The sequence below is a fragment of the Colobus angolensis genome, unplaced genomic scaffold (assembly GCF_000951035.1).
Source record: "Colobus angolensis palliatus isolate OR3802 unplaced genomic scaffold, Cang.pa_1.0 Scaffold103, whole genome shotgun sequence".
NCBI lineage: Eukaryota > Metazoa > Chordata > Mammalia > Primates > Cercopithecidae > Colobus > Colobus angolensis.
Window position 1 is genome coordinate 1311697 of NW_012111253.1, and position 24679 is coordinate 1336375.

The 24679-nt window shown below is 40.1% G+C and overlaps 1 protein-coding gene and 1 pseudogene across 1 annotated transcript in view; both read left to right on the plus strand.

Moving 5' to 3' along the window:
- HSDL2 (hydroxysteroid dehydrogenase like 2) overlaps nucleotides 1-24679 on the plus strand; it is an 85654-nt gene that overhangs the window by 55442 nt on the left and 5533 nt on the right. Inside the window, exons 7-8 of the mRNA XM_011941820.1 lie at nucleotides 11952-12101; nucleotides 17396-17524. Of these exons, the coding sequence (XP_011797210.1) occupies nucleotides 11952-12101; nucleotides 17396-17524 (279 nt within the window). The remainder of the gene's footprint in view (nucleotides 1-11951; nucleotides 12102-17395; nucleotides 17525-24679) is intronic.
- Nucleotides 12515-15304, plus strand: LOC105512187 (annotated as a pseudogene).

Here is a 24679-nt window from a genome sequence, read left to right on the forward strand (position 1 = left end):
GGGACTGTAGTCCCAGCTACTCAGGAGGCTGAGGTGGGAGGATCACCTGAGTCCGGGAAGTTGAAGCTTCACTGAGCCATGATCGTGCCACTGCATTCCAGCCTGGCCAACAGTGTGAGATTCTTCCTCAAAAAAAAAAAAAAAAAAAAAAAAAAAAAGAAGAAGTTATTAATATATTCTTTGCATTTGGTTAAAAAAAAAGTCTGAAAAAACTTTCTTTTCAGGTTTTATTTATTTTCTTTTGCACTGTCTTTAGGTATTTCATGGTGATATGTTATTTTGAGGAAAAGTGTGTCATATATCAAATACATCTAACACCATTTCCACAGTTTGTGTTATGTGACTATTTTATGGAAGAAATCCACTTCAGAGGCGGTTCGGGTTTTACTTTGTTTTGTTTCTGTAATTCAGAAACAATAGTGCCCTTGAATTGGTCCAGAGTTTACATTTTAGACTTTGTGTTCTGACATTTTGCCAGTGGCTCACTTAAAGAAGAAACACTTTAATGAATACCTGTGGGAAGAATTTCTCTCCTAGTTTACTAATAAGAATGGCTGTGCTTCTTCTGGGCCCTTACCTTATTTTTATCTTATAGATGCTGTGATGCTCATCGATTTTGTTTTTTTTTAGAAGTCTGATAGAAAATGTAGGAATGAATTTCCTTGATACCTTTAGCAAATCTGTGGCACCTTACTGCAGTGCATTTTAGTGCCAAACCTTATTTCCAGCTTTCCTTTATTTATTCTTTATTATTTATCTTTTCTTTTTCCAAATTTTTATAGTAATTAAAAAAAATACTTAGGTAATAAAAAGGACTTTTTTGTACTATGAACAATTTAAAACAATAGAAAGGAAAATAGTTACTCATAATCCTACTACCCAGAGTATTAAAACCAGGAAAAACAAGATTCTCAGTCTTTTTCTCAAAAGGCCTCTTACAGAATGGTGGAAAATTATCGAAGTCTGGAAGAGTTTGGTCTTCAAGTTAGTTAAGTCCAAAACTCTGATTTTTGCCCAGCGCCCTAAGGTTAGATCTGTCTTATAGAAGAAGGCATGCATGAACTGAGCTCATTTAAATTCCAAATTTTAAATAATAATAACCATTTATTGATCAAGTATATTCATTTTGTTTATTCAATAAATATTTACTGGACACCTACTATGTGCCAAACACTGTGCTAAGTACTTTGCATGCATTGTCTTGTTTAACACCATTAATCCCCAAGATAGATACTACCCTCATTTTATAGCTGCGATTGCACAGCCAGCAGGTGGCAGAACCAAGATTTAAACTTGTATTTCTCTGATTCCAAAGCCCATGTCTTTAACCAGTAAACTTAAATGGCTTTCCTAACACTTGAATACTTAGTCTTATAAATTTAAGCATATTCTTAGTCTGGGCAACATGGTGAGACCCTGTCTCTACAAAAAATAAAAAAAATTAGCTGGGCATGGTGGCACATGCCTGTAGTCTCAGCTACTCAGGAGACTGAAGCAGGAGGATCCCTTGAGCTCAAGAGTTTGAGGCTGCAGTGAGCTATGATTGAGCTACAGCACTCCAGCCTGGGCAACAGAGCAAGACCCTGTCTCAAATAAATACATAAATTAGCACATTCTTTCCCATGATAATCTAATTTATTAATTTATAACAAGGAGTTGCCATCTCATAGGTTAAACATGTAGGTGCTTGATCAGCACATTCTCTTCCTTTGGATATAATTACGCATGAAACAGAATCCTAGTCAGAGGTCATTTAATGACCATGGAATCAGAACAAGGGGGTTAGATAGGTAGAGTGTAAAATCAGTGTTTACTGGCATCAGGCTTTGATAGGGATAACTTTGCCTATAGCCATCTCCACATAAGCAATGCTCTCACCCTTAAGGTCAGAAGACTCAAATTCCTTTGGCTAACTTCCCCCACCTAATGCTGCAGGCGCATTTACTTCTGTAGTTCTCTTTCTTTGATTCTGTGTGGTTCAGTCGATAGCAATTTTACTTGACCTTTTCTGTAGATATATTATTATAGTCATATAGATAGTAGCCTGGGCTATAACTTACCTCTTTCAGTTTATTTCTTATGTCCTCTCATAGTTCAGCTCTCTGAGAACCATGTGTATCCCTTGTTTCCAAAGGGGGAGAGGTTCACCTTTCCGTTGCACCCACAACTTATAATAACCCGTTACCATTTCATTATATATACCTTTTCCAGTATTTGTCCTGTGTATGTTAGCTCTTATATATGTAATTATTGTAAACAGTGTACATAGTTTTAAATTGATTTTTTCTTTCTTCCTATCTTAAAAGCAATATCAACCAGGCATAGTGGCTCATGCCTGTAGTCCCAGCACTTTGGGAGGCTGAGGTGGGAGGATTGCTTGAGCCCAGGAGTTCAAAAGTAGTCTGGGCAACATGGCGAAACCTTGTCTCTACAAAAAGTACAAAAATTAGCTGGGTGTGATGGTGCATGCCTGTAGTTCCAGCGACTTGGGAGGCTGAGATGGGAGGATCACTTGAGTTCAGGAATTTGAGGTTGCAGTGAGCTATGATCAAGCTAGTGAACTCCAGCCTGTGTGAGAGAGTGAGAACCTGTCTCAAAAAACAAACAAACAAAAAACACAATACCATTATTTCTTCATTGATTCCCCCCACCCCTACTCTCACTGGAACACAGGGAACCCACTCAGTCTTTTTTTTTTTTTGACTTCCAGCTTATTCTTATTTTTTATTTGTTTTAGAGACTGGGTCTCACCCTGTCACCCAAGCTGGAGTGCAGTGGCTCGATCATAGCCCACTGCAGCCCTCAAAGTCCTGGACTTAAACAATCCTCTCACCTCAGCCTCCCCAATAGCTGGGACTGGAGGTGCATGCCACCACGTCCAGCTAATTTTTAAATTTTTGTAAAGAGGGAATCTTATTATATTGCCCAGGCTGGTCTCAAACTCCTGGCCTCAAACAATCATCCTGCCTTGGCCTCCCAACGTGCTGGGATTACAGGCATGAGCTATGGTACTGGGCCTATTTTCCTTCAGTTACAGTTTTAATTGCTTCTGTTCCATTTGTTCTTGATTCTCAGAAACACTTACTCTTACCCTGGCTCCCCTTGGTTACCCTTTCCCTGTAGTTAGCACCACTTCTCACTGGTTCCGGCTTTCTCTCCTGTATTCTGGAGACCTTTTAAAGTTTGTCCTTTGTATTAAAAAGGACAGTCTGGTAAGATGTTCTATAGCTTAGTTTCTCTTCCATATTGTCTCAAATGGTTATTTTAATTTGCTATGGTGCTTATATTTCTCTCACTTCCTCTTTTATTTTATCCTATTGTCTTTTCATCTCAGCCAGTTATATATAACTTTGTCCCTGTTTCATATAGTTTTTTTTTTAAGGCTTTATTTATTTATTTTTTTGAGACAGAGTCTCTCTCTGTTGCCCACGCTGGAGTGCAGTGGCATGTTCTTGGCTCACTGCAACCTCCACCTCCCAAGTTCAAGCAATTCTCCTCCCTCAGCCTCCCTAGTAACTGGGATTGCATGGGTGTGCCACCACGCCTGGCTAATTTTGTATTTTTAGTAGAGATGGGGTTTCGCCACATTGGCCAGGCTGGTCTCAAACTTCTGACCTCAGGTGATCTGCCCACCTTGGCCTCCCAAAGTGCTGGGATTACAGGCATGAGCCACTGTGCCTGGCCAAAGCTTTATTTTTTCTAGAGCAGTTTTAGATTTCACAGCAAAACTGAGAGGAAGGTATAGAAATATCCCATATACCCGCCTGCCCCCACACATGCATAACCTCCTTCCTTAGCAGCATCCTCTACCAGGGTGGCACATTTGTCACAACTGATGAATCTGTATTGACACATCATAATAATATAGTTTCCATGTGGAAGAATTCTTGTAAGTTAGTTTTAGATCTTGCTCTTCAGAGTAGCTTCCATTGCCTTGTAGCATACAATTTTTTTCATAGGCATCAGGTTATTTTTTTTCCCATTAATTCTTCCTCATAGTAGGAGGTCTCTCTAGAGCTAGTGTAGTCAAAGGCAGGAATGTGTAGGTTGCTTTTGGCTCCACTCCCTGTCCATATGGAGGAATTCCTTTTTCTGAGCTGTAGTTTCAGATGTAGCACCTGTTGGGCAAATAGCTTAGGCCAGTGTGCAAGGCTGACATGTGACTTTCCTTTACTTCCTCTGTTTAAAACTACTCTCCAGGCCTGGCTCAGTGGCTAAAGCCTGTAATCCCAGCACTTTGGGAGGCTGTGGTGGGAGGATCACCTGAGACCAGGAGTTCTAGATGAGCCTGAGCAATATAGCAATAGCAAGATCCCATTTCTACAAAAAATTTTTAACAATAGCCAGGTGTGGTGGTACGTACCTGTGGTCTCAGGTACTTGGGAGGCTGAGGCAGGAGGACCACTTGAACCCAGGAGTTCAAGGTTGCAGCGAGCTGTGATTGTGCCATTGCACTCCAGCCCGGGTGACAGAGGGAGATCCTATCTCAAAAACAACATGAAACACCACAAAAACACAAAAACTACTCTCTCCTGGAATGCTCTGCTGCCAGGGTTCTTCCCCTCCCCATCCTTGTCAGCCATGCCTTGGGGCATGTACTTCCCAGGATGCTGCACTGCAGGACTTCCCTACTGTCTGCTTATCTTATTTGGGAGCTACAAGCTTTGGAACTGGATTTGAAAGATGAGGATGAGGAATCATATAGAGTGTGTCTTGAAAAGTAGCGTGTGTAAAACAGAGAGACGGCTCCTGATCTTAGTTGGTACAAGCCCAGAGTCTGATCCAGCGTGAGCTTCTCTTCTTTGTTCGGGTGGGCAGAGATTTTTTTCTTTGAGATCTTTCATGAGGGAAAGCATAGGAGACCTGTCTTTCTGAGGCTGACTAGAGCTGCTGAACCTCTCCTCCTAGATTCAGACAATAGATTGTGTATCAGTCTAGGTGATGTTCAGTATTTCCCCTTTTTTGCGTGTGCATTTTTATATTTATTCAGTGTGAAGTTAGGAGAGCCTGTGTCAGGGACTACCAGCCATATGTCATCTTCTTTTGTGTATTGGAATTCTATAAATATTTCTTTCCCATTCCGGCTTACATGTTTGTAGTCTGATGGCTGCACCTTTAAAATCTATCTTTGGTTTTTTTTTTTGTCTTCTGAAGTTTTTTTTTTTCTCTTGTGCAAACTCATCATGTTTACGTCTCAATAATCCAGGTGATAAATTATGCAATTTATCTCTTGGCAAATGTCTTTCAGGGATAAACTAAAGTTTTTGCTGCAATCTCCTTGGCACTTCGTATGTAGATGTTATACCTTGACTAATATACAAATCACGTGAAGTAGTTACCCACTAGGAAGGGAGGGGTTCCAGCAGTTATTTATATGACAGACTCAGTTCTCTCTGGTGTAACTGCTAAAACGAAACACATGACCTGCCAGAAACATGAAGGAACCCTGCGTCTTCGCTGCCCTTGCTTTAGCAGCCTTTGCTTGGTCAACTTCTGGTGAGTTTCACATCTCAGCACTGTGCTCAGCTTTTATGTTGGCTATATAAAAAATTAGATTGCTAAACACAGAAGAAAATGTTGAGGACATATTTATTACTCAGTGGATAAAACTGCAGGCTCTGGAGTCAGACTGCCTGGATTTAGTCTTGAATTGCATTTGTTTTTATTAAACAAATTGAAATGCTTTCTGGAACAAGGCAAGTTAACAATAAAAAGGGGGAAATTAACTTTTGTATGTTCTGTATCTGGTCACCATCATGAGCTTTTTGTTGCTGTTTTTAAAGACATCTAATAGTTTCTGAGAGAGAGTGAGTACTCATTGAAAGCACAGACTTTGGAGTAAGACAGATATGGGTTCAAATCCGGTGCCTGCCACTTACATCTGTCATTTTGGGCACATCACTTCAGCTCTCTGAAACAGTTTTGTCACCGCTTGCTTTCCTTGTGTAATTCTTGAGGAATAAGAGTGATAGTACATCATATTGTACATTTGATGCAGGAAGCCCCCATAACTATTGGTTGCTGTAGTTATTATTAATTATCTTGGATTTTCTACATGGTATAACTTCTTGTCTGCATATAATAATATCTTTGAAGGATTATTTCTGGCATATATCTTAATACACTGACTTGAACTTCAGGAGTTCATTAAAACTATTTTATTTTAATTATCCTTATTTTATTCTTCATTTTAATTAGAAAAATCTTCAGATTTTACCATAAGTAAGGTGTTAACATTTGTATAAGATGGACTTTTTTTTTAATCAGAGAAGTTAGATTGGTATCTACTTTTTTTAGTGTAATAAACTTGTTACATTTTAAATATGTTAAATGGGTAATGTTCTCTTTCTGTGCTCTTTCTTCCTTTCTTTCTTTCCTTTTTTTTTTTTTTTATTGAGATGGAGTCCGTTCTGTTGCCCAGGCTGGATGCAGTGGCGTTTTCTTGGCTCACTGCAACCTGCGCCACCTGGGTTCAAGCGATTCTCCTGCCTCAGCCTCTTGAGTAGCTGGGATTACAGGCTCGGGCCACCATGCCTGGATAATTTTATTTTTATTTTTTTATTTTTAGTAGAGACAGGGTTTCACTGTGTTAGCCAGGATGGTCTCAATCTCCTGACCTCGTGATCCACCTGCCTCGACCTCCCAAAAGTGCTGAGATTACAAGCATGAGCCACCACACCCGGCCTTTTTCTATGCTCTTCTTTGAAGGTTTGAAATACCTACTAAGTCATTTGGGTCTCTTCTGAAGTTATTTCTTTCAGAACTTTTATTTTATTCAATTATAGGCTTTTTAAAACATAAAAAAACCAAAATTATCCATTTGAAGTTTCAAAACCTATTTAAGAGTTGACATGTAGTATTTCACTTACACAGTTTTTTAAAGTTTTCAAACTGTTTTATCTCTTTCCTTTGTTTTTTCATTTTTTCTTTTGAGACAAAGTCTCACTCTGTCACCCAGGCTGGAATGTAGTGGCATGATCTCAGCTCACTGCAACCCCCACCTCCTAGGTTCAAGGAATTCTCGTGCCTCAGCCTCCTGAGTAGCTGGGATTACAGGCATCCGCCACCATGCCCAGCTAATTTTTGTATTTTTAGTAGAGACGGGGTTTCACCATGTTGGTCAGGCTGTTCTCAAACTCCTGACCTCAGGTGATCCACCCACCTCAGCCTCCCAAAGTGCTAGGATTACAGGTGTGAGCCTCTGCGCCCGGCCTCTTTCCTCTGTTTTAAAAATTATTTTTCTTTTTTCTTGATCAGTTGCTTATTTTATGGTATCTTACTACTTTTTTTCTCAAAAACACCAGATTTTAAATTTTATTTCATGTTTAATTCTACAGCTTTTCTGTTTTCTGATTCATTATCTTTTTAAAAACAACTTGAGATATAACTTACATACACCAAAAAATTCACCATTTCAGGCTGGGCACGGTGGCTCATGCCTGTAATCCTAGCACTTTGGGAGGCTGAGGCAGGCAGATTGTCTGAGCTCAGGAGTTCAAGACCAGCCTGGGCAACAGGCAAAATCCTGTCTCTACTAAAAATACAAAACATTAGCTGGGTGTGGTGGTGCACATCTGTAATCCCAGTTACTTGGGAGGCTGAGGCAGGAGAATCACTTGAGCCCAGGAGGTGGAGGTTGCAGTGAGCCAAAATCATGTCACTGCACTCCAGATGGGGCGCCAGAGTGAACCTCTGTTAAAAAAAAAAAAAAAAAATTCACCATTTCAAAGTGTCTAATGATTTTTAGCATCTTCCCAGAATTGTGCAACCATCTGATTCCTTACTTTTTTTACTTTTGCTTTATTGTTTTCTCCTTTCTTTGAGGTCACTTTTGTTCCTGTTCTTACTTGTTGGGCTAATACTTTATTGTTATTTCTTTTAAAATAATGAAATAAAGTTTTTGCATTTATCCCCTTAACATAGTTTGGGCTACAGCCAATCGATTTTGTTATATACTTTACTCAATTTTGATAGCATTTTAAATTAGTCTGTATAGAAAAGCTTAGTACAGGCATGATGTAGGGGCTCACACCTGTAATCATAACACTGTGGGAGACAGAGGCGGGATGATCACTTGAGGACAGGAGTTCAAGACCAGCCTGGGCAACATAGCGAGACCCCATCTCTACAAATAGAAAAAAATTAAAAACATTTTTAAAAAGAAAAGCTTAATACAGAAGTATAAAAAAGTATAGAACAGGCCAGGTGCAGTGGCTTACACCTGTAATCCCAGCACTTTGGGAGGCTGAGGTAAGCGAATCACCCGAGGTTGGGAGTTTGAGACCAGCCTGGTCAACATGGTGGAACCCTGTCTCAAATAAAAATACAAAATTAGTTGGGTGCAGTGGTATGCGCCTGTAATCCCAGCTACTTGGGAGGCTGAGGCACCAGAATTGCTTGAACCTGGGAGGTGGAGGTTGCAGTGGGCTGAGATCGCGCCACTGCACTCCAGCCTGGGTGACAGAGCAAGACTCTGTCTCAAAAAAACAAAAAAACAAGAAGTATAGAACAGCTCAAAGAAAAAAATTTAAAGTACCTATAATCCAATTATAAGTACATTTATATTTTGGCTTATTTCCTTTCAACTACTTTTTTTTTTTTTTTTGCACATATAACTTAAAATGTATACCCAGAAATAAATATTTTACCAGTAGGTTCATACTGTTTTTTTTTTGAAGGAAGCTTTATTTATATTATGTTTAATTGCATAGACTCTCATTTAATTTAACATTACTTAATTATTGTGAATGTTCTCCATGTCTTCAAAAACAACTTTTTGAGGCCGGGTGCAGTAGCTCATGTCTGTAATCCCAGTCATGGGTAGCTGAGGCAGGTGGATCGCTTGAGTCTAGGAGTTCGAGACCAGCCTGGCCAACATAGTGAAACCCTGTCTCTACAAAAAATACAAAAAATTAGCTGGGCATAGTGGCACATGCCTGTGGTCCCAGCTACTCAGGAAGGTTGAACTCAGGAAGTTGAGGCTGCAGTGAACCTTGATTGTACCACTGCACTTCAGCCTGGGTGATAGAGTAAGCCCCTGTCTCAAAAAACAATAAATAAATAAATAGATAAATATTGGAATTCATAGCTCAATTTTAAAATTGGCTTCTAAATAATAATACCTTATATTAATAGTAATGTGTCCCACTCACTTACACTGGTGTACACTTGGAAAATAACTGGGAAGTGGCCTTGCTCAAATAAGCACTGCAAAGGTTAGAAAGTATTAGGTGTTATCATTGAAGCATGGGGAATACCTTTTTCAAATTTAACTGGTGAAGAAGAACTACTGGCCAAATTTATGTTTTCAAATTGTAGAATAAATATGTACGTGTGTATGTATTTACATATTCAGCCTTATATTGTTTAATTCAGTGTCTATTCAAAAACTATCTTAACTAAAATAGTCTTACATTCTATCCCAGTTCTTAAGTAGCACCCATCACTTCCCGACTTAATTTTATGTATGTATGCATGTATATGCATTTGCATATTGTCTGTCTACCCTAGTCAGTTTTCTTGTATGTCTGTGTCTGGCTTGGTGTCATGGTAATACTGGCCTCACATGATTAATTAGAAAGTGTTCCCTCCTCTTGCATTTTTTGGAAGAGTTTTGAAGGTTTGGCAGGCATATAAAAATAGATACTGTGTGATTGATTCCATTTATTTGAAGATAAACATGAGACAAAACTAATACATGGTGTTAGCAATTAGGAGGGGTTGTGGAGTGGGCTTCTGGGATACCTGTAATGTCCTTTTTCTTGACCTAGGTGGTGATGACACGGTGTTTTCACTTTCTTACATAAATTTTGGTCTGGATATACCTGATCACTGTTTCTGAATGTATGTTACACATCAATAAAAAGCAGCGCCATGCTAAGGGCAAGGCAGGAGAAGTGGATTGCCCCCAGTGCAGGCAATAAAGGGGTACACTGTAGTAAATTTTAAAACAATAATAAAACAGGCTAAAGAAATTCTTTAAGGCTTTCATCTCTAATATCTGTTTGTACTTTAACTTATAAAAGGAAAAGCGTTTTTTTTTTAATTTGTGGAAACATCATAATGAAAGGCAATTTATATTCAGTATACTTTATGAATTAATAGCTTACTTTGTACTATGGAGTGTCTTTATGCTGTCAAATAGATTTCATTTACTAACCTTTGGGGAATTGTATTAGACAAGATGGCTGTGTATAATTTGAGTTGAGAAAGAGATTCACCTTCAGCCTAGAGCACAGATTGGCCTTGGAGTTAATTAATGAATTGTTCTTACCTGTTTCTGGGGGCAACTACTTAGCTGCCCCTATGTGATTCTAGGATGATAAGGAAAGGAACAGAGTCTGGGCATGGTGGCTCACACCTGCAATCCCAGCACTTTGTGAGGCCAAGGTGGGCAGATCACCTGAGATCAGGAGTTTGAGACCAGCCTGGCCAACATGGTGAAACCCTGTCTCTACTAAAAATTCAAAAGTTAGCCGGGCATGGTGGTGGGCACCTGTAGTCTCAGCTACTTGGGAGGCTGAAGCAGGAGAATCGCTTGAACCGGAAGATGGAGGTTGCAGTGAGCCGAGATCAAGTCACTGCACTCCAGCCTGGGTGACAAAGCGAGATTTTGAGACAAATCTCAAAAATAAATAAATAAATAAATACACAAACAGTGACAGTATTGGGGGGCAGCATCATTATAGGGGAGCAAAGCAGTCCTATGAACTGCTGTCTTCTCCCCTGACTTAACATCATATGTTAAGTTGTTATAGCCAATGGGTTAAGTGAATGCAAGTTTTAAAATGTTGCAGGCAACCTCCATTCCCGTGACCTAGTGTTTTCAGAGAGGGCAGCCTGTTAGTCAGGGGGCTAATAGTTTAACCTCCCTTTTCATCTACTAGGAGGATCAGTCTGAATAAGTGAGATGGGGAGAACTTGAGGTTGTATGTCAGACCCTTCTGAGCATTCTCTTTTTGAGCAGGCTGTCCTCAGTTTTTTACATCATCTGTACTTAACAGAGCATTTCTAACCTGTGATGGGAGGATGCAGGATCAATCCATGGGTGAAAGGACTATGTGAATAGATTGAATATAGAGGTAGAGTGATTAGAAAGCACACTTGGGTGTTGATTCAAGCTACAGTCTCCAGTATAGCTCCACTAATTCCACAGCTGATATTTTGATTTCCATCTTTCTGATTCCAGTGTCTTTTTGTTCTCATTTGGTTTTAGAACTCAGAGAAATTGACAAAGGAGTGATTGATTATCATCCCTAATACTCTAGTAGTTGTGTTTAGGTCTGTTTATTTATTTTTTTGAGACAGAGTCTCCTTCTGTCACCCAGGCTGGAGTGCAGTGGCGTGATCTCGGCTCACTGCAGCCTCCACCTCTCAGGCTCAAGTGATCCTCTCACCTCAGCCTCCCAAGTAGCTGGGACTACAGACACCAACCACCATGCCCAGCTAATTTTTGTATTTTTTTGTAGAGACAGGGTTTCTCCATGTTGCCCAGGCTGGTCTTGAACTCCTGGGCTAAGTGATCCGCCCGCCTTGGCCTCCCAAAGTGCTGGAATTACACGCATGAGCCACCACGCCCAGCCTTGGCCTCCCAAAGTGCTGGAATTACATGCATGAGCCACCACGCCCGGCCTTGGCCTCCCAAAGTGCTCAGATATAGAAGGTCTGTTTATAATGAATATTTATAGTTTAGTTGTATTTTTAACCTAATCTGAAAGTCAGCCTTTTATTTGGAGAGTATAAACCATTTACATTTATAGTCACAATTGATGTGTGTTTGACTGTTGTTCTGTCAATATGATTTATGCTTTTACATGCCACTTAATGCATTTAAAGTCATTTTGGTCAAATAGGTCTAATTGGTGGCAAGTCTGTCCTGCTGATTAATTAATTCTGTGTGTGGTCCTTCACTGCCAAGCATTAAGGTCATTTGCTTGAATAATATCTTATAGGTGCTGTTCCAGAATTCAAAGAAGAGAAACCGCAGCCGCAACCAAAACCACGTTCTGGAGCTGTGGAAAAAACATTTAGAATGGTTAAGGATTCTCTCAGTGATGATATTGTTAAAGCCACTCAAGCAATCTATCTGTTTGAACTCTCCGGTAAGGACTGCATCTGGTAATCTGAAGTTTTTATGAAACAAAATGGGGTGTTTCCTTTGGAAGAAAATCAGCCTCCAACAGTGATGCCCTGGATAGTTGGCTGCATTCAAGACCCTTACTCTTGAATGTAGACATTCAAGAACAGCACCTATAACTATTAACTTGTTTTTGTTGTTGTTTCTTTGAGATGGAGTCTTTGTCACCCAGGCTGGAGGGCAATGGCATGATCATGGCTCACTTCAGCCTCGACCTCCTGGGCTCAAGTGATCCTCCAACTTCAGCCTCCCAGTGATCTTTATTTCTAGATTAAGATCAGTGCATATGGACACATGTAAAGTAAAATTTTATTACAAATATTCCCAGTGTTATATAACTCTGGCATATTTGAGAGAGAATCCTGCTTAGAAGGGTGTATGGATCATGACAGGTAATATGATACAGTAATCTATCAACTATAGGCACCTTGCCACTTTTATCTTTGACATTAACAGGTCAGTCTGAAGGCAGTCAGCTTTTTTTACGTTTTTGTTTTTTAAAATTTATTATTATTTTTTTTGAGACGGAGTCTCGCTTTGTTGCCCAGGCTGGAGTGCAGTGGTGTGATCTGGGCTCACTGCAACCTCTGCCTCCCGGGTTCAAGCGATTCTCCTGCTTCTCAGCCTTCCAAGTAGCTGGGATTAAAGGCACCCACCATCACACATGGCTAATTTTTGTATTTTTAGTAGAGGTGGGGTTTTGCCATGTTGCCCAGGCTGGTCTCAAACTCCTAGCCTCAAGCGATCCTCCTGCCTCAGCCTCATCCCAAAGTGCTGAGATTGCACGTGTGAGCCATTGTGCCTGGATGATAGTTAGCTTTTAAAAACCAATTAATATTGTTCTTCTCCATATAAAATTTACCCATGTTAATAATAGCTTAAGAACTAGCTGCCAGGGATGGTGGCATGCAGCTGTAATCACAGTTACTCAGGAGGCTGAGGCTGGAGGATCACTTGAGCCCAAGAGTTCAAGACTGTAGTACACTGTGATCACATCTGTGAATAACCACTGCACTCCAGCCTGGACCACATAGTGAGACGCATCTCAAACAAATAAAAGTAAGAAACAGATAAAATGTATGTTAAAAAAAAAAAGCTACCTCAGCCCCATTATACACAAACTTTTTTATTCTTCGTCCTCTCTGCTTTATCTTAATCCATCTTGCCTTCCTTTTCTTACTTCCTTGCCATCCTTGGAATCCATCATCCATGGCTTTAGTCACTCTCTTGCTTGTGTCCTAAACTTGCTGGACACTTTGTGCTTATGCCATCACCTGTCAAAAGACTAGTCCTGGCTGAATGAAACTCGCTGGCTGCCCCACAGTTGCATCCAGGCTGCTAAGTGTTGAGGGAGGAAAGGAAAAAAAAAAAATCACACCACCTGGCTGGTTCTGTACCAGCAGAAATTGACTATTGCCCCACTTCAGCTGAGGTTTAAGCAACACTTCAGAATTCTGTATTTTCATGGTCAGCTTACTGCTGCATTTTCCACAGTGACTATTTTAAACTTTCTCAGTGTTCCTGAAATCTCCCATATTTCCCTTCGCCTCTTCCCTGCCAGTGTCAGCAGATAATTCCACTTGCTCTTTGACAGAGGTAGTAGAAGCCTGCAGACATAAATTCCTTCAGCTTCCTGCCATCAGATATCAAATCAGCCATGATAGGCATCATCCTCGCCTCCTTCCCTCTTAGTAGAATGGAGCTCAGCTCTCCATCAGTGCATCTTAAGCTCTAATGTCTATACCAAGTACCTGGGATCTTCCTAAAATGCAAAATAATGATTCAGTAGGTCTGGAGTGGAGTCTGAGATTCTGCATTTCTGACAGGTAATGACAGTATTGCAGTCCGTGGATCATACTTGGAAGCAAAATTCTAGATCCCATTTTCCCTGGCCTTCTCAAGAATTTTGTGCTGTTAATTGTACCTTGTCCTCAATCTGTTCATCTTGCAGCCTCCTTCCCAATGGTATTTTAATGTTCTCAATTCTTTTCTAACTTTAAAACAGAACCCAATGACAATAACAAACCACACACCCCATCTTTTTTCTCCTTTTCAGAGCCAGACTGATTTTCATCTACAACTTACTCCCCTGAACACACCCTGCTGATACCATTTGTTTCCATTTCACAGAATTCGTTTTCACCAAGGTCCTTGATGACTTCCATGTCACCAGTGGGCATGTGTCATTCCTCCCTTGTGACCACACTGTAGCATTTGATACTGTTGACCACACTTTCCTTGTGGAAATGCTCCTTCCCCGGTCCTTCATTGTAACCTCCTTGCTTTCCTTCCCTGTCTGTGATCACACCTTGTCAGTCTCCCTTGCTGGCTGCTTCTCCTCTGTCCTTCCCTTAAGCAGTGTTCTTCACGTCACTGTCTCAGCACTCTTGACACTCTACTCCTGACACTTTCTCTAGGAAACCCCAACCATTCACATGGCTTCAATGACCATATGAACCGATTGATTATGTGTCCCTGTTTCTAGCTTAGCCAGACTTCATCTGACGTTTTTAGTTAACTATCACAAAGATGTGTCAGCCTAGAAATGTCCAAAACAACCATTCCCAGGACCTACCTTTGCAACCACCCATTAAATCTGCTGAGTGTCTGGCTTACTGTGTCTCTTGGGCACTGTCGATCCACACCCTCTCTCTGCATGCTTCCTTGCCATGCCTCGAAAAATTGAGGAAATTCCTGGGTGGCTCATGCCTATTATTCCAGCACTTTGGAAGGCTGAGGTGGGCAGATCACCAGAGGTCAAGACCAGCTTGGCCAACATGGCAAAACCTCATCTCTACTAAAAAATATAAAAATTAGCCGGGCTTGGTGGTGTGCGCCTGTAGTCCCAGCTACTTGGGAGGCTGAGGCAGGAGAATCGCTTGAACCCCGGAGGCGGAGGTTGCAGTGAGCCCAGATCGCATCACTGCACTCCAGCCTGGGCAACAGAGCGAGACTCTGACTCAAAAAACAAAAGAAAGAAAAAAGAAAAATGGAGGAAATCAAGCACTTTCTGCTCAGATCCAGGCAAGTGGATGCCATATCTGTCAAGATCAAGAAAAATAAAGTTCACAGCAGCAGGATTATACTTTGGTTGTCACAGACAAAGAGAAGGCAGAGAAACTGAAGCAGTCCCTGCCCCCTGGTTTGACAGTGAAGGAGCTGAGATGAACCAGACATGCTGGTTTGAGCTGTATTAAAATTTTAAACGATGCCTGTAATCCCAGCGCTCTGGGAGGCCGATCACTTGAGCTCAGGAGTTTGAGACCAGGCTGGGTAACATAGTGAGACCCTGTCTCTACAAAAATAAAAATAAAAAATTAGCTGGACATGGTGATGTATGCCTATAGTCCCAGCTACTTGGGAGGCTGAGACAGGAAGGCTGCTTAAGCCCAGAAGGTCGAGGCTGCAGTGAGCGGTGATCATGCCACTTCCCTCTAGCCTGGGCAACACAGCAAGACCCTGTCTTAAAAAATTAAAAATAAAGCAATCTGTTGTTCTTCAGTAGTCTTCTCCTACTTAAAAAACAAATCCAGCCAAGCCAAGAACTAGCAGATCATTCCTATGTACCCTCCCTACCTTTTCCTCTTCACATGCAGTTACCTAGTCTTATGGTTCTGCCTTGAAATTCTCTCTCAAATGTACCCACTTTTTCTCCATGCCTCTGCCATGCTCCCAGTCCAGGCATGCACCCTCAAGCTCCTGAACTATCCCAACACCATCCTTACTAAGCCCTCTCCATTCTTTTGATTTCTCTCCATGTATTATCTACACTGCAGGTAGGGCCATACGCAAACTTTACCATATGACACATCCTGTAGGGTGAAGTCATTCAATCTTTTACATGACTGGCTGTGCTCAGACCTAGCTCACCCATCTACCTTCTAGTGCCTCACAAGCTCATCCAACACCCATCTACCTTCTAGTGCCACTGTTTTTTTCAGTTCCTCACACATGCTGTATTCTTGATTCTGGCTTTTTTGCGTATGCTGTTCCCATTGCCTGAAATACTTTCCCTCTACCCTGTCCATCCAGCTAATTCTTACTTTCAAATCTCAGCTTCAACTGAGCTTTCCTGACCCTTTTTGAAAATTTAATTTTGCATTGCAGTAAAAGATACATAAAATTGTAACCACTTCTTTTGTTCTTTTTTTTTTTCTTTTGAGACTTAGTTTCACTCTTGTTGCCCAAGCTGGAATGCAATGGCGCGATCTTGGCTTACTGCAACCTCTGCCTCCAGGGTTCAAACGATTTTCTTGCCTCAGCCTCCCAAGTAGCTGGGATTACAGGTGTTCCCCACCACACCTGGCTAATTTTTTGTATTGTTAGTAGAAACAGGGTTTCACCATGTTGGCCAGGCTGGTCTCGAACTCCTGACCTCAGGTGATCTGCCCACTTTGGCCTCCCAAAGTGCTAGGATTACAGGTGTGAGTCACCATGCCCGGCCTATTTTAACCACTTCTAAGTGTACAGGTTAGTAGCATTAAATGCATTCACATTGTTTTATAACAATCATCACCGGCCAGGTGCAGTGGCTCACGCCTGTAATCCCAGCACTTTGGGAGGCTGAGGCAGGCGGATCACCAGGTCAGGAGATTGAGACCATCCTGGCTAACACGGTGAAACCCCGTCTCTACAAAAAATACAAAAAATTAGCTGGGCACAGTGGCGGGTACCTGTAGTCCCAGCTACTTGGGAGGCTGAGGCAGGAGAATGACATGAACCCAGGAGGCGGAGCTTGCAGTGAGCAGAGATTGAGCCACTGCACTCCAGCCTGGGCGACAGAGCAAGACTCTATCTCAAAAAACTCAAAAAAAGAACAAAAAGGAAAGAAAACAAAACAAAAAACAATCATCACCATCTATCTCCAGAACTTTTTCATCATTCCAAGTGAAACTCTGTACTTATTAAACAGTAACTCCCATTCCCCCATCCCCCAGTCCCTAGGAACCACTGTTCTACTTTCTGTCTTACTTGAGTTTTCTTACTCCGGGTATTTTGACTCTTTAATGTGCTCCCACATCACCCTCTACTTCCTCTTTTGTGAGTAGAACCATGGTTTTTTTTTTTATTGAAGAGTCTTCAAAGCCTAGTAGAATACCTGGACAGCTTAATAAATATTTGCTGAATTTGACTGATGGAAGTCTGGGGATTTTAACTTGGGAAATAGCATTTTGTAAGATTATTCTAATTGAAGTAATTATTAAATTTAAGAAGAACAGGGCTCCTATAACATTGATTTCTATATGTTTATCTCTCTAGGTGAAGATGGTGGCACGTGGTTTCTTGATCTGAAAAGCAGGGGTGGGAATGTCGGATATGGAGAGCCTTCTGATCAGGCAGATGTGGTGATGAGTATGTCTACTGATGACTTTGTAAAAATGTTTTCAGGTGAGTTTTCCAGTTTATTAGTTTACCTTATTGTTCAGAGAAAATTTAGTTCTGACATTTTGCTTTATCCCTTCCCAAATAATCAAAACTTGTAGATGTTGGCAGCAGTGGAATCTTAGTTTTGGGAAGGCTGTTCTTACTGTTGCCTCTATTGCCACTTCTCCCTCCTCTCATAGTGGAAGGTAGATGTCAGAATTATTTTCTTCCACTACTGAGAAGCCAGTAATGTTGGGAACAGAGAGATAATTCAAAGGGACTACTGAGTGGGCTTCAACATATTAGCTGGCCTAAGGTATTATGTTTCCAATAACACCCCAGTCACTGGAGGCACTGAACTCAGTAGCAGCAATTTGCTTATCAAGAGTAAGGTCGTGCTTCCATCTTGCCAGCTGTTTGAATAGGAAACACATACCAGCCCTCAGCCATGGCCTAGTAACCCTGCTTTCTGTGGAGTCCTAAACCCAGAGAACCTTTTGTGTGATTTTCTATTCTGTCCATTTACCTCTAACTGTGCCAGAAAATTAAGGATAATTTTCTCTTTTCTACTCTTAGAAAACTACTCCAAATGATAAGTTAATTAACTCAAATTCTAAAAAACTAGAAGCAGCACTTGAAACTAAGCATAACATTCTGATCTAAAGAGTCTTTCATGGAATGAATTATAAATGTTATTCAGACTTTGTTCTGTTTTAATCTTTCTAAACAGGAACATGGTGTATTCTGTGCCCTCTAAGTCTTTCTTTCCAGTTCTAATTCAGGATGCTAATTGCCTACATTCCATCTGAGCCAATCTGTATACGGTGTACTAATGATCAGCATTTCTTCAACTTTTCCCTTTTTTTATAGTGGTGTTAAATGTTCATATGAAAATTAGAAAAGAGGCCAGGCATGGTGGCGTATGCCTGTAATCCCAACACTTTGGGAGGCCAAGGTGGGAGGATCACTTGCGCCCAGGAGTTTGAGACCAGCCTGGACAACATGGGGAAACCATGTCTCTACAGGAAATACAAAAATTGGTTGGGTGTGCTGGTGCGCACTTGTAGTCCCCAGCTACTCCAGTGGTTAAGGTAGGAGGATTGCCTGAGCCCAGGAGGAGAGGCTGCAGTAAGTTGAGATAAGACCACTGCACTCCAGCCTGGGTGGCAGAATGAGACCCTGTCTCAAAAAAAGAGAAAGTATACCTAAGAAAAAAGAAAATAAAATTATTTTTACCATACCACTGAGAGATGACCATAATATACATATGTATGATGCTAAACCATAACCAAACCAAAATATGGTTTAACATCTATATATGTATATTATGCTCATCTTATTATGGTTTGCATAATTTGGTTTAGCATCATACATATGTATATTTGTGTGTGTGAGTGTATATAAATATACATGTGTGCTTATAAAAACAGGATCATACCATTACTACTGTTTGGCAATCTTTTTCACTTAATGCACTATAACATCTTTTCAATGTTTATCAGTGGTTTTCCCTTTAAGGATTTTTTTTTTTTTTTGAGATGGAGTTTTGCTCTTGTTGTCCAGGCTGGAGTGCAATGGTGCAACCTTGGCTCACTGCAACCTCTGCCTCCGGGTGCAAGTGATTCTCCTGCCTCAGCCTCCAGAGTCGCTGGGATTACAGGTGCCCACCACCATGCCTGGCTAATTTTTTGTATTTTTAGTAAAGACAGGGTTTCACCATGTTGGCCAGGCTGGTCTCAAATTCCTGACCTCAGGTGATCCACCCACCTTGGCCTCCCAAAGTGCTGGCATTACAAGCGTGAGCCACCATGCCCGGCCCCTTTAGTGATTTTTAATAGTTTAGTGTTTCTTCAGTATTTCAACAACTATCTCTCCATAGAGCTTAAACACAGTTCTTTGGACACATTTAATAAATGCTCAATGAATTGGTGAATTGGTTTCTTACAAGTATTTAACATGAAGACCATTTAAAATAAAAATTTATTGTCAACTTCTAAATGGAAATAACAGTAATTATGTATGATTTATTTATTATATGATTGCTATAGGTTAAGTGATACTCCCAACAGTCCTTTCCAATAAAATATGTTCTCCATTTTATAGCAGTAAGTACTGAGGCTTTGATAAATTCAATAATAAGCCCAAGGTCAGCTAATGAATGAGAAAATAGAGCTAGGATTTGAATCCAAGCTAACTCCAAAGCTTATGCTAGTCTGCCCTCCAAAGGTGAAGAAATCAAGTGACTTCTTTCTTTAATTTACATTTCACTTATGTAGCATACACTTGAAATAATAGGCTTTTTATTGGTATCTTTCTTTGAATGTGGTCTTGAGTTCACTGGATGAGGACAGTCAGTTATATGAATTATTTTTAAAAAAGTTATCAAGTATATTTTACAGGTATGGTTTAGATCGGGAGCAAGTGAGTTTACTTGTGCTTCTTAGGTCCTTTTATTCTGTTTTTCCCATCTGCTTTCCTCTAAATGGGCACAACTTAGACTTTATATCCTAAGAATTCTCTTTGACGAAACCGTAGCCATTTCTATGCCTAGTTTATATAGTGGATACATTATAAATATAAAAATTTAGGCCAGGCATGGTGGCTCATGCCTGTAATCCCAACACTTTGGGAGGCCAAGGCAGATGGATGACTTGAGGTCAGGAGTTTGAGACCAGCCTGGCCTACAGGGCGAAACCCTGTCTCTACCAAAAATACAAAAATTAGCCGGGTGTGGTGGCACATGCCTGTAACTCTAGCTCCTTGGGAGGCTGAGGCACAAGAATAGGCTGAACCTTGGAAGCAGAGGTTGCAGTGAGCTGAGATCAAGCCACTGCACTCCAGCCTGGGTGACTGACTGACACTCTGTCTCAAAAAAATAAAAAATAAAAAATAAAAAAATAAAGCAACTAGTAACCAACTAATTGGAATCTCTCCTTTTGGCCAATAGAGGCCACTATATGGTGGAGCAGTATGATAGAAATAAAGTAAATTGAGCAATATTACTTTACCTGAGGAGGGGTGTGTGTGTGTGTGTGTGTGTGTGTGTAAAACATTGAGCTTACTAGCTTTTTAAAAAACCTTTTGTTAAAACAGTATTGTTGAAGTCTAATTCACATGCAATAAAATTTACCATCCTAAGTATAAATGATTTTTAATAAATTTATAGTTGCACAGCCATAACTACAGTCCACTTATAGACTGTATGTTATGAGAACATTTCATCACACCAAAAAATTCTCTCATGTCTCTTTGCAGTCGATCCTATTTCCACTCTCAACCCCCTAGCCAGCCAAATACTAATTTGCTCTCTGTCTCTATAAATTTGCTATTTCTGGACATTTTATATATATGGAATAAAACAGTGTATAGTCTTTTGCATCTAGCTCCTTTTACTTAGCATAGGCTTTTGATATTCATTCATATATATGTTGTAGCTGGTATCAGTAGTTCGGTTCCTTTTTATTGCTGAATAGTATTCCATTGTATGGATATACCACATGTTGTTTTTTCACTCACCAGCTGATGGACACTTGGATTGTTTCAAGTTTTTGGCTATTATGAATATTGCTGCTATGAACATTCTCATACATGTATCAGTATGGATATTTGTTTTCATTTTTCTTGGGTAGATTTTTAAGAATGGAATTGCTAGGTCATATGGTAAGTTGATATTTACCTTTTTTTTTTTTTTACTTAAAATAAAATGGAGATAGGGTCTCGCTTTGTTGCCCAGGCTGGTCTTGAACTTTTGGGCTAAAGCAATCCTCCCACCTCAGCTTTCCAAAGTCCTGGGATTACAGGTGAGAACCACTGTAAGCCAATATTTAACTTTTTAAGAACCTACAACTATTTGCTACAGTGCCTATACCGTTTTTATAGTCCCATCAGCAATGTATTAAGGTTCCATTTTCTCTACCTACTCACCAACACTTGTTGTCTTTTAAAAACATTTTCTTTAACTGCTCCCTGCAGAGCAGGGGTAACTCATAGGCAGTACACTCAGAGTTGGCTTGTTGTCTTTTTTATTATAGCCATTCTAGTAGGCGTGTAGTGGTATCTCATATGTTTATTTATGTGTTTGTTTATTTTTTGAGACAGAGTCTTGCTCTGTCTCCCAGGCTGGAGTGCAGTGGCATGATCTTGGCTCGCTGCAACCTCCACCTCCTGGGTTCAAGCAATTCTCATGCCTCAGCCTCCCAAGAAGCTGGGATTATAGGCATGCACTACCACACCTAGGTAATTTTTGTATTTTTACTAGAGGTGGGGTTTCACCATGTTGGCCAGGCTGCTCTCAAACTCCTGGCCTCAAGTGATCCACCCACCTCAGCCTCCCAAAGCGCTGGGATTATAGGCACGAGCCACCATGCCTAGTGTTGTTTTAATTTGCGTTTTCTTACTGATAATGATGTTAAACAGATTTTCATGTGTTTAATAGCTATTTATATTGGGTGAATTGTCTATTCAGTCTTTGCTCATTTTAAAATGGAGTTGTCAGCCAGGCATGGTGGCTCATGCCTATAATTCCAACACTTTGAGGGGGCCAAAGAAAGAGGATACTTGAGGCCAGGAGTATGAGACCAGCCTGAATAACATAGTGAGACCCTGCTTCTACACACACACACACACACACACACACACACACACACACACTAAAGTAAAATTGAGTCATCTTTTTAATATTGAGTTGTAAGATTCTTTATAAATTCTGGATGCATGTTCTTTATTGGATATGTGATTTGCAAATATTTTCTCCCAGTATGTGGCTTCTCTTTCCATTTTCTTAATAGTATATTTTGTATTACAAAAGTTTTTTGTTTTGATCAAGTTTAATCTATTATTTTTTCCTCTTATGGTTCATGCTTTTCCCTCTAAATATTTTATTCTTTTTTACTACTGTGAATGAAATTATTGTTGTTTATTCCAAATTGCCTGTTTCTGGTATATAGACCTATACTTAATTTTTGTGTTTTGATTTTATATCATTTGAATTAACCAGTGAAGCCATTTTGTAGCTGGGATTTTTTTGTAGGAATATTTTTAATTAACAATTCAATTTCTTGTTGTATGTCAATAGCTTTTTAAAAACAGCTTTATTGAGATATAATTCATATACCATACAGTTCACCCATTTAAAGTGTATTTTATTTTTTGAGACAGAGTCTCGCTCTGTCAGCCCAGCTGGAGTGCAGTGGCGCAATCTCGGCTCACTGCAACATCTGCCTCCTGGGTTCAAGCAATTCTCCTGCCTCAGTCTCCTGGGTAGCTGAGATTACAGGAGCCCACTACCACGCCTGGCTAATTTTTGTAGTTTTAGTAGAGACAGAATTTCACCATGTTGGCCAGACTGGTCTCGAACTCCTGACCTCAGGCAATCTGCCTGCCTCGGCCTGCCAAAATGCTGGGATTACAGGCGTGAGCCACCGCGCCTGGCCACAATCGGCCGCAATTAGTCATTTTAAAGTGTACAGTTCAGTGACATTTAACATTCACAATGCTGTGCAACCACTACTTCTCCCTGGTTTCAAAATTTTTTCATCACTGCAGAAGAATACCTGTACCATATGTAAGTAAGCACTTCTCATTCTCACCTCCCCCTGGCAACCACTAATCTGCTTTTTCTCTATTGATTTGCATATTCTGAATATTTTAAATAAATGGAATCATACAATATGTGATTTTTTGCATCTGACTTATTTTACTTAGTATAATGTTTTTGAGGTTCATCCAAGCTGTAGCATGTATCAGTACCTCATTTCTTTTTATGGCTGAATATTATTCCATTATATGGATTTGCCACAATTCATTTACCCATTCATCTTCTGATGGACAGTTAGGTTATTTCTGCTGTCTGGCTATTATGAATAATGCTTCAATAAACATTCATATACAAGTTTCTGTGTGGATATATGTTTTCCTTTCTCTTGGCTATCTACATGGGAGTAGAATTTCTAGGTCATAATATCTGTTTAACTTCTCAAAGAACTGCCAAAAGGTATTTCATAGTGGCTGCATCATTTACATTCCCACCACCAATGTACAAGGATTTCTATTTTTCCATATCCTAGCCCTTACCAACACTTCTTTTCTGGGTTTTTTTATTATTTTGTTTTTTCATTATTGCCACCCTAGTGGATGTGAAATGGCATCTTGTTGTTTTGATCTGCATTTCTCTAATGACAAATGATATACATTTTTTCATGTGCTTATGGATCAAAGGTATTTCCTTGGAGAAATGTCCATTCAAGTCCTCTGCTATTGCAAAATTTGGTTGTCTTTTATTATTCAGTTTTAAGAAATTATGGCCAGGTGCAGTGGCTCACACCTGTAATCCTAGCACTTTGGGAGGCCGAGGAGGGCAGATCACTTGAGGTCAGGAGTTTGAGACCAGCCTGGCCAACATGGTGAAACCCTGTCTCTACTAAAAATACAAAAATTAGCCAGGTATGGTGGCAGGCGCCTGTAATCCCATCTACTTAGGAAGCTGAGGCAGGAGAATCGCTTGAACCCAGGAGGCGGAACTTGCAGTGAGCCAAGATCATGCCACTGCACTCTAGTCTAGGTGACAGAGAGACTCTGTCTCAAAAAAAAAAAAAAAGAAAGAAATTCTTCATATATTTTCAGTTACGTTTCATCAGATATATGATTTACAAATGCTTTTTCACATTTTTTGTGGGTTGTCTTTCACTTTCTTGGTGATATATTTTGAAGCATATGTTTTTAGTTTTAACGTTCAACCTATGTTTTTTGGTTTTTACTTCCAGTGTCATATCTAAGAATCATTTGCCAAATCAAGGTTAGGAAGCTTTATCCCTATATTTTCTTCTAAGAGTTTTGAGTTTTACCTCTTACATTTAGGTTTATGATTCATTTTAAGTTAATTTTTGTAGACAGTAGGAGAGTCCAACTTCATTCTTTTGTATGTGGATATCCAGTTATCCCAGCACCATTTGTGGAATAGACTGTTTTTTCCTGTGTTAAATGGTCTTGGCACCCTTGTTGAAGATCAGTTGACTATAGACACATGGGTTTAAACCCATAGATGTATAGGTACAGTTAATTACAGAATTACCAAATAACAATTTCTACTTGTAAATCTATACTCAAAAGAATTGAAAACAGGCACTCAAACAAATAAATGTACATGCCTATTCACAGCAGTGCTATTCACAATAGGCAAAA